This window comes from Lonchura striata, chromosome 33 (genome assembly GCF_046129695.1).
Source record: "Lonchura striata isolate bLonStr1 chromosome 33, bLonStr1.mat, whole genome shotgun sequence".
Lineage (NCBI taxonomy): Eukaryota > Metazoa > Chordata > Aves > Passeriformes > Estrildidae > Lonchura > Lonchura striata.
Genome location: NC_134635.1, coordinates 3,324,561 through 3,337,322, shown reverse-complemented (window position 1 = coordinate 3,337,322; position 12,762 = coordinate 3,324,561). Strand labels below are relative to the sequence as shown.

Below are 12,762 nucleotides of genomic sequence, written 5' to 3'. Positions count from 1 at the left end.
CCCCAAAAATATATACATACAGAAATAAAAAATATAAAAATATAAATATATATCCTAGATATAGATGTAATTATAGGCAATAAAAATAAAAATTAAAACATTTATAAATTAAAACTATTTTTTAAAATATTAAAATATAAAAATATGCATTAGCGTCCCTTTATATCTTCAACTGAATTAATTTTGTGGAACAGCTTTCATATAACCTAAGGCTGGTTAATTGGAGTTAAATCCTGGGGCATTCCCACCTGCCTTGGACACTTCCAGGGATGGGATATCCACAATTCTCATTCCTCTTTCCCAGGATTCATATCCCAAGCGAGGTGCCAGGAAGTTGAGCTGCCTCCCTTCGTTCCTAATTATTATTTACTCTCCATTTTCCCTCCCAGCATAAATTATCTGCAGCCGGAGAGGGGTCCTAAGGCAAAAGCATTTGTGGGCACTCGGGAACAAAAAGGTTCGTGCTGATCCCAAGGGATTTGTGCAGATTTGGGCGTCAGGGACACAACACGGAGGTGGAATTGTACTTTTAAGAGTGTCCCCGAATATTTAAGTGCGTCCCATCCCGGTATTCCAATAGGATTTCAATCTAGGACAGCTTTTATGTAGTAAAGAAATAAAACCGTCTGGGGACTGTTATCCCAAAACGTTCCTGCCTCGCTCAGAAATCTCTTTCTCTGGGAATCCTGATTTGTGTCTTTAATATGATTTTTCTGTCGTTGATTTCCTCTTTAGAATCTTAATAAAAACATTTTAAATCCATGTCTGGTTCACTCAAAAAAGTTGATAAACTACCCACCGCCATTTTCTCCAGTATTTTAATGGTTTTATATTAAACTCACATCCCTAATTTGTGTTAAATTAAGTTTTCATCAGGACAGAACAATTTCTTGCCTACTTTTGCCCCCCACCTTAATTCCGTCCCAGAAAATCTGGGTGGTTCCAACTTTCCCTTTCCCACGATTTTATCCTTTCCAACCCAAAAAACTGGGGGAGAAGGGGGGAAAAAAGCACCAACAAACAAAACCAAGCCCGAGTGAGGCTCGGTGATTTCACCTTGAGTCAGGAGCCAGAACCGTGGGTGGGATTTGGGTGCCTTTAATTGCGCTGGGGTCAAACCCCTCAAATCCCGGGAGCAAATCCCGGGAGCAAATCCAGCTGCTCCTCTTAAACCCCATCCCAGGATTTGGAAGGAGCGGATGAAGATAAGGCTGAGCTTTCCCCGCGGGTTGTTCACTGTTCAGGTGTTTACTGACGCCGTGGAATTGAAGATTTCTTGAGAATTCGTGGGGTTTATCGAGAATTCTGGAGTTGTGAATTTATTCTTTCTCCTTTTCCGTGGGTGTCCGGCTGTGCAGGGGTACAGCTGATGCCCCCGGGAGTGTTTTGGGAATAATAAAAAATCCCATCCGCACTGGGAAATTATAAAAACAATGCTGCTCCCTGATAGGAAATGATGCCACTGCAGCTCCCTTTCACAGAACCTGAGAGGGAAAACCCGATGCCAATAAAAGAACCCTTGATCAGGCCCCGAAATAACTGAAATGTGGTTAATTAGCAGCAGATCGAGCCCTATTTTTGGCCCTTGAAAGGACAAAGTGAATCCTGCCCGGAGGGCGTAGCACGCTCTGGGAAGCTCCGGGAGGGAACAAACACAAACAGGGAGCAAAACAGTTTCATTACTCGCAGAAGTTATGCAGGCAGCAAAGTTTGTTTTGCAACTAATTAAGACTTCATGCAAAGAGGGTGTCACATCCTCCAGGCGCTTTGGGGACGTGTATAAAAGCATTTGCTACGTAGAAGCCTCCCTAATCACTTTTCTTTTCCTCTCCTCCTTGGGTGATCCGGGTAAGTCAATTTTGAGTCAATTATTGAATTTTAAATCAATTATTTTGTATTATTATTATTGTTATTGTTGCTATCTGAATATCAAATGACAGGGAGAGCTCGTGAAAGGACAAGGGGGTGTTTTGACAGAAAAAGCCTTTTTATTATCCTTTAGTTTGGAGTTAATTGAAGTTTTACACTCAGCTCATGGAAATTAGGGAGGGCACAGAAAACTCCCTCTGAATCCCTAAAGAGTCTCAATAATTCCATGGTGCTCTTTTCATATTCTAAAGAGTCAGTGTCATTAAAGAAATTATCATTTTAATTTCTACAATGTTCTCACCCTCAGCTGTCTTCCAGGAGGCTCCGGTGTTAAGTTGGAGAACTTGCCCTAAATATTTTCCCAATCCTTCAGAGAGCAGAACACAGATTTTCCTTACTCAAAATCTACTTTACTGCTGGCTTAGGTTAAAATATATTTATAGTATTGAATTCCAAATGTAGCAGGAACATCCAAGCGCTCCTTTTTTCACCTCCTTTCAGGAGTTCTGGGATGAGACTTTAGAAATCATGTGGAATCACCCAAAGATCCCAACCCCCAGACCAATCTTCTTTTCCCAAAGCCAAAATCAGCCATTCCACATCCAGCTTTTGAGCTGGAAAAATCCCCGGTGATTGCCTTTTCTTCACTTTCAAGTCTAAGGAGATTTGACTTGAATCAGCTGGGGAAAAAAAAAAAAAACAGATATTTTAACTCAGAAAGGTTAAAATGGGATGTTCAGGTGGAGACATGAGAAATCCCCCCTGGATGTTGTCTCCCCCAGAGATTCCTGGAGTGAAGTGGGGACTTATTTAGGGAATGACCTCAAGCCCCAACTTTGCCAGCCCTTAATTTCTCCCCCAGCAGCTCCACAGAGGTAAAATGAGGAAAATGCGGAAAATTATCTGTTCTCCCTCCATGTTTTCCTTGCCCAATCCGTGTGGGCACAATCCAGGGCAAGCACAGCCTTCAATCCATAATTAAACCATGCCCAAAAAAATCTGGCCTCGATATCAGGCTGGGCTTAAAGCGATCTGGGATTTCAAATATCCAGCTGGTCCCTAATGAGACCCATAAAAGATGGGTGGATCTCACTGCTCCACTTGGAACAGGGTGGGAGGAGGACACGAGCTCCAGCCTCCACACTGGGGGTTGAAACGAGGATTAAAACCCGAGTTTAAACTCTGGGTTTGAGCTGGGGGTCGTGGTTTTCCGCTGGCAATAAGAGTGGGATGGACGCAGCGATAATCCTGGGAAGAGAAGCAGCAGGATAAAAGCTTTTTGGCGTTAAAATGATGATGGTCTGGAAAATATCATTCTATTGAAAAGCACAAAATCAATCAGGAAGAAAAGGGGTTCCTGGCTAGAAAACTAAACTGGACAAATTCAGCTCCCATCCGAGCTCTCTGTAATTCCCAATTTCCCGTAAATCCCCATAACCGTGTTACCAACACCCCAATATTTATCCCAGATATTTCTCACCATGCCAAGGACAATTTTTTCTCATTTTTCCATTTTTCCTTTCTCAATTCCAGGCCAAATCCAACTCCCACCTGAGCTGCCAATTTGCCATAAATCCCCATAACTGTGTTACGAAAACCCTGATATTTATCCCAGATATTTCCTGCCACACCGAGGATGGGTTTTTCTCATTTTTCCCTCTTTTCCTGATCAATTCCAGGTCAATTCCTGAATTACAACTCCCACCTGAATTCCTGCTCCATTCCTGCCAAATTCAACTCCCACCTGAGCTCCCAATTTGCCGTAAATCCCCATAACCGCGTTACAAAAACCCTGATATTTATCCCAGGTATTTCCCGCCACACTGAGGATGTTTTTTCTTATTTTTCCCTCTTTCCTTGCTCAATTTCAGGCTAAATTCAACTGCTACCTGAATTCCTGCTCAATTCCAGGCCAAATTCAACTCCCACCTGAGCTCCCAATTTGCCGTAAATCCCCATAACCGCGTTACAAAAACCCTGATATTTATCCCAGGTATTTCCCGCCACACTGAGGATGTTTTTTCTTATTTTTCCTTCTTTCCTTGCTCAATTTCAGGCTAAATTCAACTGCTACCTGAATTCCTGCTCAATTCCTGCAAAATTCAACTCCCACCTGGGCTCCCAATTTGCCGTAAATCCCCATAACCGCGTTACCAACACCCCGATATTTATCCCAGATATTTCCCGGCACACCGAGGATGTTTGTTTCTCATTTTTCCCTCTTTCCCTGCTCATTTCCAGCTCTGCCCTGCCCCATGTCTCCCTTCCACGAGTGCTGCCTGCCCGTGGGCCTGGCGTGCCCCGAGCCCTTCGCCGTGACCCGCAGCGACACCTGCGTCATCAAGTACCCCGACACCGTGGTGGACATCGTGGAGCCCGACTTTCCCCCCTACTCCGTCATCTACCCCGGGCCCACGCTGACCACCTTCCCCCAGCAGACCCTGGTGGGCTCCACGGCCCTGCTGGACATCAGGAGCTTCCTGGGCTCCCAGGGATTCCATGGGTTCGGGGGTAGGTGCGCTTTGGGCTCAGGTGTGAACGCCTCCTTCCGGGGCGCTCCGGGGAGTTTTAATCCTTTTCCTCCTCACTTATCCCAGTTTTGTTGTGGAACTTGCAGGCCAACCTAAACCCTGCCTGGATATCTGTGGATAGACTGAAAACACAACTGAGCGGTCAGACAGAGCCCGACTAAAGTTTATGGATAATGGATTGTAGAAGTGCCGAGCTCCCGAGGTTCCCATGGAGTCCATAAATCCAGGGACTCCTGGAACTAGACCTGCCCGAGGACTAGAATTTCCAAACTACGAGAAAACTGAAATTTCTCTATTGACTTCATTCCAAATTAGGGCAAACCAAAGCCCAAAATTTTCCAAGAATTAAAAAAATATATATATCTTTTTTTTTTTTTTTTTTTTTTGGTTTCCTAAAAGCTGTGTGTCAATAAATTCGTTTTTATGCCGACATGGATGTTTTATTATAAATTTATCTCAAAATAAAAAAAATTACAAAATCCACCCAAACAATATGACTGAAAATCTTGGGTTCCAAAATTAAATTTTACCCAAATTCCTCCTCATTTGCAAATTTTGTTGAACCGGCATTTTAAAAGAAATAAATAAATCAGCTGTACTTGGCATTTCTGAAAATTAGGAATTTGTAGCTCCTTGCTGTGCTTTATTCCTGCTTAGCCCCACTGTGTACCACTCTCCCAGCTTCTTTGCCTTTCTTTATCTCATTTGATACAAGACAGGGGAAAAAACCCCCACAAAATCAAAATATATACAGCAATTGTAAGAGCAAATCTCTCTGCAAAATCCTTCTGCTAGAATCTATGAAAATCATGGGAGTGGGGATTTGTTGTGGATCCTCCTGGAATTCTTTGATTTTATCCTTTCCAGTGAGTTTTGCACTTGTAAATTCAGCTTCTCGTTCCCATTAAATGCTGTCATGCAGATGCACTTTTGGATTCTGCTTTTTTAGGATGGTTTGGGGTGGAAGGGACCCCAAAAATCATCCTGTGCCACCCCTGCCATGGGCAGGGACGTTCCCCTGGCCCAGGTGGATCCAGCCTGGCCCTGGACACTCCCAGGGATGGGGAATCCATGGAAGCACCTGGGCCAGGGAAGGATTGATCCCTAAAATCCCATCTAAACCAGCCCACGGAATTCTGGAATGGTTTGGCATGGGAAGGAACCTTAAATCCCCAAAAATCCCACCCCAGTTCCATGGGCAGGGACCTTCCCCTATCCCAGGTGGTCCCAGCCTGGCCTTGGGCACTCCCAGGGATGGGAAATCCATGGAATAACCTGGGACCCTCACAGGGAGCAATTCCTCCCCAAAATCCCACCCAAACTCCTCCTTTTTCAGTCTGCACCCACCCCCCTGTCCAGTCACTCCAGCTCTGGCGGAAAACTTTCTCCTCCACATTTTCTTTTGAACGCTTTTGGTCCCAGAAGTGACTTTGGGACTTTTCCTGAGGTTCAGCACCCCCCACATCAGCATTAACCAACTCACCAAGCAAAACTAATGACATTTTGCCTTTTTCCCAGAGTTCATCCAGCCTGGATTTTGGGGTGAAATGCTGCTGCCTCTGGGTGCCGGGCCCAGCACAAAAATGAAGATTTATTTAATTAATTGAAGCCCTGGGTTGAATTTTCCAGCCGACTCAGGCTGTTCCCCAAAAATAGGACAAAAATCCTGGGCCAAGTGTGTACAGGCAGGAGCTGGGCACTGTCACCCTCCCTGGGGTTAGAACAAGCTGGGCAAGGGTGATCTGCAACCTGTGAAATAAATAAATATAAATATTCTATATTACAGGAAAGGACCATCTGATGTGCAGCTTAAAATGTGAAAGAAACAAATATAAATATTCGATATTATGGGCAAGGACCATCTGCAACATATGAAAGACATAATATAAATATTATCTATTATGGGCAAGGAAAATCTGCAACGTGTGAAAGAGATAAATATAAATATTATATATTATAGGCAAGGATGATCAGCGTAGGGATGTGCACCATAAGATGTGAAAGAAATAAATATAAATATTAAGGATGATGTATGTATTAGCTGATATTTGGTAATAGGTAGGAGTAACGAGTGATCAAGCTGAGAATTAACGAGCTGACGATCCCCCACTGGAATTTCCAGGGAATCACGTTTCCAAAATCCTCCCTCAACCCCCGCCGGGGTGTTCTGTCCACACCAATCCACTTAATTTCCTCTAATCCTCAAAGGAAATGTGCAAATCGGCTTTTTCCACAAACCAGCCCCTTCCCGTGCTGACAGAGGGCTGGAGCGCTGCGCAAACATTAATTATCTCCGTGCACAAGCCTTGCGACACGAAAATTCGGATTTGGACATCCAGATGTTGGGCAACAGCTGCACGAGGATGGGCGTTGGGAGCGGCATTTTTCGGGAGGGTTATTTTGGGTTATTTTGGGGCAGGAGCTGGTTTGGGATTTTTAGTGAATCGCTCCGGGGCTGGGTGAAGGAATTGGCGGAAATTCCGAGGTGGGAGCCAAACTTCGCCTCCCTTCAAGGGTGCGGCTGCATCGCCCGGGGTTTCACTGGGAGGAAATTTGGGATGTTTGGGGATTTTGAGTGTCTGGACTGGCTCAAAATCCCCAAATATCCCAAATATCCTCCCAGGAAATTTACAGAACATTTACAGATATTTAGAATAAACATTTACAGATATTTAAGAACTGGCAAGAACATTTACAGATATTTAGAATAAACAATATTTTAAAAATACAGATATTTAGAATAAACAACTTTTTTGAAATACATATATTTAGAATAGACAAATGTACATATATTTAGAATAAATATTTACAGATATTTAGGAACAAGCAGGAACATTTACGGATATTTAGAGTAAACAAATCCCAAATCTTTCCCCTATTTTTGCTTTTCCTACACTAAACATCGGGACAAAAAAACCGGGATTAATCAAACCACGCCTTATCACACTCCAAATGCTCAAATATCGGGTGATGACGTCACTCAATTAAACAGAAATCTTCATTAATGACGCTTCGCTAATACTCCAGCCCCCGGGGGATTGAATTTCCATTAAATTGAGCCCGGGGGAAGGTTGGTGGCAGCAGAGGCCGGAATTTGTCACCCCGGGGCCACCCCGGGAGGACCAGGGTGGCTCCGAGCGCTGCCACGCCCAGAGGTTGCTAAAAACAGCCGGCTCCGCCCCCCGCAGCCATTTTTGCATTCCTGTGGTTTATTCCCATTAAACAACCCCGGCTTTCCCTGCCCTAAACCCTCCGGAGAATGTGGGCAGCGGGAGGGGTCCATCCTGCTGGGAAAAATTCCAAAACCGAGTGGGGAAAAATTCCAAAATCATGAGGGAATAATGCCGAAATCGAGTGGGGAAAAATCCCAAAACCGAGAAAGAATAATTTCAAAATCAGGTGGGAATCATTCTAAAACTGAGCGGGAATAATTCTAAAATCAGGTGGGAAAAATTCCAAAATCAAGAGGGAAAAATTCCAAAATTGAGAGGGAATAATTCCAAAATCAAGTGGGAATAATTCTAAAATCAAGAGGGAATCATTCCAATATCGAGTGGGAAAAATTCCAAAATCAAGTGGGAATAATTCCAAAACCTACAGGACAAAATTCCAAAATCAGGAGGGAATAACTCTAAAATCAGGTGGCAATAATTCCAAAGAACTTTGGAAGGCATTTTCAGGCCCCACATCACAAATCAGGGATGTTCAGGCTTTGACAGCTCGGTTTTTATTTTTACCCATCCATTCCTGCCCTGATGGTGCCAACAGCTCCTCCAGCCCCTTCTCCCAGGCCAAATTATCCCAGGAATGCTCAGGGATCATCCCTGGGGTTGTTTTGTCACAGCCAGGGTGGGGCAGGCCTTGTTTTTATTTTGTAAAATTTGTTTTAATTTTGTTTCAGTTTTAGAATTTTTTTTTATTTGATTTAATTTGTTTTATCTGTTTTTATTTGGTTTTATTTGGATTTGTTTGGTTTTCTTTGGTTTGGTTTTATTTGTTTTTATTACTTTTATTTGTTTTATTGAGTTTTATTTTATTTTATTTGGTTTTACTTAGTCTTCATGTGACAAAGCTGAGGAACACCAAGCCCAGATCGGTCTCTGGGGTTTGGGATGGTGGAATGGGACGGGATTTCAGATCTTCCCAACCCAAACCAGTCTGGGATTCATCCTTGCCTGACTGCAGGAAAATGAGCAGCACCTTGGGCATCCACATTTATAAATCCACTGAATTTCAGGGCAGCACAGAACTTTGGAATTTTGGAATGGTTTGGATTGGAGTAGAGCTCGGAAATCCTCTCCTTCCATGGGCAGGAACGAGAAAAAATCAGCTCATTCCATGATCCCAGGTGGCTCCAGCCTGGCCTGGGACATTCCAGGGGTGGGAAATCCATGGAGTAACCTGGGACCCTCACAGGGAACAATTCCAACCCAAAATCCCACCCAAATTCCCCCCCGACCCCATTCCCGTGTCCTGGCGCTGCGGTTCCTGAGGAAAAGTCCCTCTCCAGATTCCCTGGTGCCTTTCCTGGTGCCCCTTTTATGCCGAAAAAAGAAAAGTTTGGGGCGGCTGAGAGCAGAAAAGTCTCGGGTTTTGTGGGGAAACTGAGGCAGGTTGTGCAATGCCAGCTGGGGCAAGCAGAGGGAGACGCGAAGTCACCGAGGGAGCTCGGATCTGGAGCTCCAGCCAAACACCAAGAACCAGAATTAATTTTTAAAAATAAAAACAAACAAAAAAAAACCCCAAAACAAGCAGAAGGGAATTCAGGTGTGCTCTGAGCAGATTTTATATCATTTATATAATTTTATAGCATTTATATAATTATATATATAATTTATATCATTGGATTTGCTTTTCTGCCCTGCCAACCTGGCATTTCCATTTTCTTGCAATTATATACTAGTATATAAATCTATGATATTTATGTATGATGTTTATGTATAATATTCATAGAAAATATTTACATATAGGGTGTCTCATTTGCATATATTTACATAACAACTGTAGAATAAGTATACTGTTTATATCATATTTCTATTTATTTCTATAATATTTCTATTTATTTGTATGATGTTTGTAATTGTTTTATATATTTATATATATTCTACCTCAGTACAGCTCTGGTCAGCACTTGTAATGGGAGATGTTTTTCTTCTGCCTCCTCCCTTCATTCCCTTTCCTTTTTGCACTCCTCCAACATTTAATTCCCTGAATTTATCCTTTTGTTATTTTTTCAGGATTTGAAATCTGGTTTAATCCCAGTTAGAAGCGAACAAAAAGCAGAAATCCTGGGTCCCCCTGCTGAATTCAGGGGGTTCAGCTGCTCTGCGAAGCCCTGGAAAGACTAAAAAACCCCAGTGAGCCTCAGAATCCCCCACACTTCGGGGTCCTGGCAAGGCTGGACCATCCTAAAAGAAAAAATATCCCTTTTTTTATCAGCCAAAAAACCTCCAGGAAAGGCTCAGCTCCCGTGACCAGACAGATCTTTTTGGAGCGGAGCATCCCTGCCTCGCACCCGCCCCACGGGCAATATAAATATCGTATTTATCATATATAAATGATACATTAATCGATCCAGGAGCTGCCGTTTGCTCCAGCCCTCCCCAGCGCAGGAAATTGGGATCGGGGAGGATTTCCTGGAGCAGGCTGAGACACCCCGGGTGTGCTCGGGGTTCCACCGACCCCAAACCCCTTCCCTGGGCGGATTTGGGGATTTATCCCCACCCCGGGAGCCGCCGCCTCTTGGGCAGCACCCCAAAACCGACCGAGGTCTCTCCCTGCCCTGAACGGGCCGGGGGTCCCCGCCTGGATTTTGGGGTTCTCCGTCTTTCGCTGCGGAACCCGAGCTCCTGAGAGCGCAGAGCGCGCGGGGAGCGGGGCGTTAATTGCGTTAATTGCGTTAATCACCCTCTGGGCAGCTCCTCCCGCCCGATGGGCGGAATTGCTGCTGACGCGAGCTTTGTGCCGCTGAGCTCCGCGGGCAGAGCCGCTTTGAAGCGGGCACGGCCGGGGCTGCCAAGCTCGGGGAGCAGCGCTCCCACCCCAAATCTTTGCTGCCTTTGATGACTCCTGCGTGAGGCAGCGCTCCTGACTCAGCCGCAGCAGCGAGCCCCGCGGCTCCGCAGCCCCGCCGAACCGGTCCGGGCACAAAACCCGAATTAACCGGCGTTCAAGCTGCCCCTGCCCTGCTCAAGGATGTAATTTTCGGCAGCGATTTGGGATGAATGGATATTAAGGCTCTGTGTTGTGGGGTTTGCAGTCTGCCCTCGCTCTTTGTTCCCTTTGTTACTCACGGGGCGGTTTGGGCTGGAAGGGGCCTTAAAACTCGCCCAGTTCCAGCCCTGCCGCGGTGCCGGCTCCTTCCAGCCTGGACTCGGACATTTCTTCCTTTTGGCGGATTTCTCCTCAAAGTTGGGGCTGAACTTTGCATAAATATTCTGGCTCTGAAGGATTTTGGGGCGCTTTCCTGCTCTGCTTTCTGTGCCGGGTAAAGAGTGCAAAAATCAAAGTGGGGGCTTTTCCAAGACTTTTGAATTTATGGAAGAATGAGGTATTTCAGTCTCTTAATTCTGAAAAAAACCCGATTTGGGGGAGTTTTGAGAATGTATTTTCCCAGAAATTCCCTGGAAAAGCTGTGCCAGGGCCTCCCCACTCTCACAAAATTCCTTCCCAGATCCCCCCTAAACCTCCCCTTCCTTCAGCCTGGATCCATCCCTGACTCCAAAATTCCTGACGAACCAAATCCAGGCACTGGAGAAAAACACAAAACGCGGGTGGAAAAGAGAAAATTCCTCACCAGATTTCTGCATTTCGAGGGGTTTGGGGAGAAGTTGATCCCGTTGTGCTCCAGGGACTGATTTTGCCAGCCAGGATTCGGTTCCCGGCTTGGGAATTCCCAAATGCCACAGGGATAAACTGAGGAGAGCTGGAATCCTTTCCGAGGGATGAATTCCACACTTTCTCCTTGTGCTTTAATCCTCCTAGGCTGGAGCAGAAATTTTGGGAAGGGGGAGGAGGTGTTGGAGCAAGAAATTCCAAAAGGTGATAACAAAAACACGGGAGATTTCAGGAGGAAAAGAAAATGGACGGGTTTAGGGCAGGATTTTGGGCTCCTCCTCATAGGCAACGTCCATCCAACCTCGTTAGGATTAAATCCTGGGGGGAAAAATAAACAGGATTCCTCTGCCATGGACGTGATCCCAAGAGGACCCACACGGTCCCAACTCTTCCCTGTTCACAAAGAAGCCACTGGGAGGATCTTCCCAAAATCTCGGTGCTCTTTTCTCTTTTCACTCCCTCTTCCCTCCGGAGGGAACTTTTGAGCCTGGAAATGCCCACCTTGAGACGAGGTAAAACCATCCCAAGCTTTGTGGCATGCCAGGAATTATTCTGATTTTATGAGGCAGCTCCAGAGATCCCGCAAGGCTTATCGGGAATATTCCGGAGACATCAGAAAATGAGATTTCAAAGAGGATCTCAAAACCTCTGCGAGTTTGTCATCCAGGGAAAACAGTTCCTGGTAATCACGGTAATGACATCTTAGAGGATCCGGGCTGCTGTGAGCTCACAAAGAATAAATTATGGAAAGTGTTCCATCAAACTCCTCATTTTAAACTTCCCCGGTTGGCATAATTCATGAACGGCTTCGTTTTTATTCCAAAGATAACCCCGAGCTTTGCTCTTCAGATTTGCGCCAGATCCTTCCCCTGACTTCGGAGCGCATCTGTAAATCCCACCAATATTATGGGAAAGAATCCCTGGTTTGATAAACGAGGCACGGACACGATTCCCTGTGTCAGGTTTTGCTCCCATAAGGAAAATCACCCTGGCACTCCAAGACTCCCCGCGCACTCCAGCTTTTAGCCAAGATAAGCTAAAAAAACCTCATTAATTCTCGCTGCATTTTCACCCCTTAATGAGACCGGGAGGGGAAAAGCAGGAAATTCCGAGATGAAAAGACCTGGCGGATTGCCACCTGCGTTTTTGGGGTTATTGCCCAACGCGGTTTTTAGATAATCATAAACAGCGAGCAAAACAATTCCTGCGGCTCCAGGAGCGATCCGAGCGCCGGGCTGCGCTCCCGAGTCATTAAAGCGCTTTAGCAAAGGCTGGCTCAGCCGCCCCCGGCCACGGGGCAGGATATAAAACCCCTCTGCAGCCGCATCTCCTCCCTGCCTCTCCCGACTCCTCCTCTCCGCCTCTCTGAGTAAGTCTGGGCTCTAAACCCCTCCAGATTCCCTCTGCTCTTGCGTGGATTTCTCCTCAAAATCGGGGCTGCAGGAGTTCTGGTTCTGAGGGATTTAGGGGCGCTGTCCTGCTGGTGCTTTCCGTGCTGGGAGAAGGGTGCCAAAATCAAAGCGGG

The 12,762-nt window shown here is 45.5% G+C and overlaps 1 protein-coding gene across 1 annotated transcript; it reads left to right on the top strand.

Moving 5' to 3' along the window:
• The first annotated feature begins 1,819 nt into the window (after window positions 1–1,819).
• On the top strand, window positions 1,820–4,765 carry LOC110476920 (feather beta keratin-like). Its single transcript, XM_021542215.3, has 3 exons — window positions 1,820–1,848; window positions 4,111–4,380; window positions 4,487–4,765. The coding sequence occupies exons 2-3, from the start codon at window positions 4,125–4,127 to the stop codon at window positions 4,519–4,521; spliced, it is 291 nt and encodes a 96-aa protein (XP_021397890.2). The 5' UTR covers window positions 1,820–1,848; window positions 4,111–4,124; the 3' UTR covers window positions 4,522–4,765.
• Window positions 4,766–12,762: the final 7,997 nt, after the last annotated feature.

Coding starts and splice junctions, on each gene's coding strand:
- LOC110476920 (XM_021542215.3), top strand. CDS start 4,125: ATGTCTCCCTTCCACGAGTGCTGCCTGCCCGTGGGCCTGGCGTGCCCC. Junction 4,381..4,486: donor GGGATTCCATGGGTTCGGGG/GTAGGTGCGCTT, acceptor TGGAACTTGCAG/GCCAACCTAAACCCTGCCTG.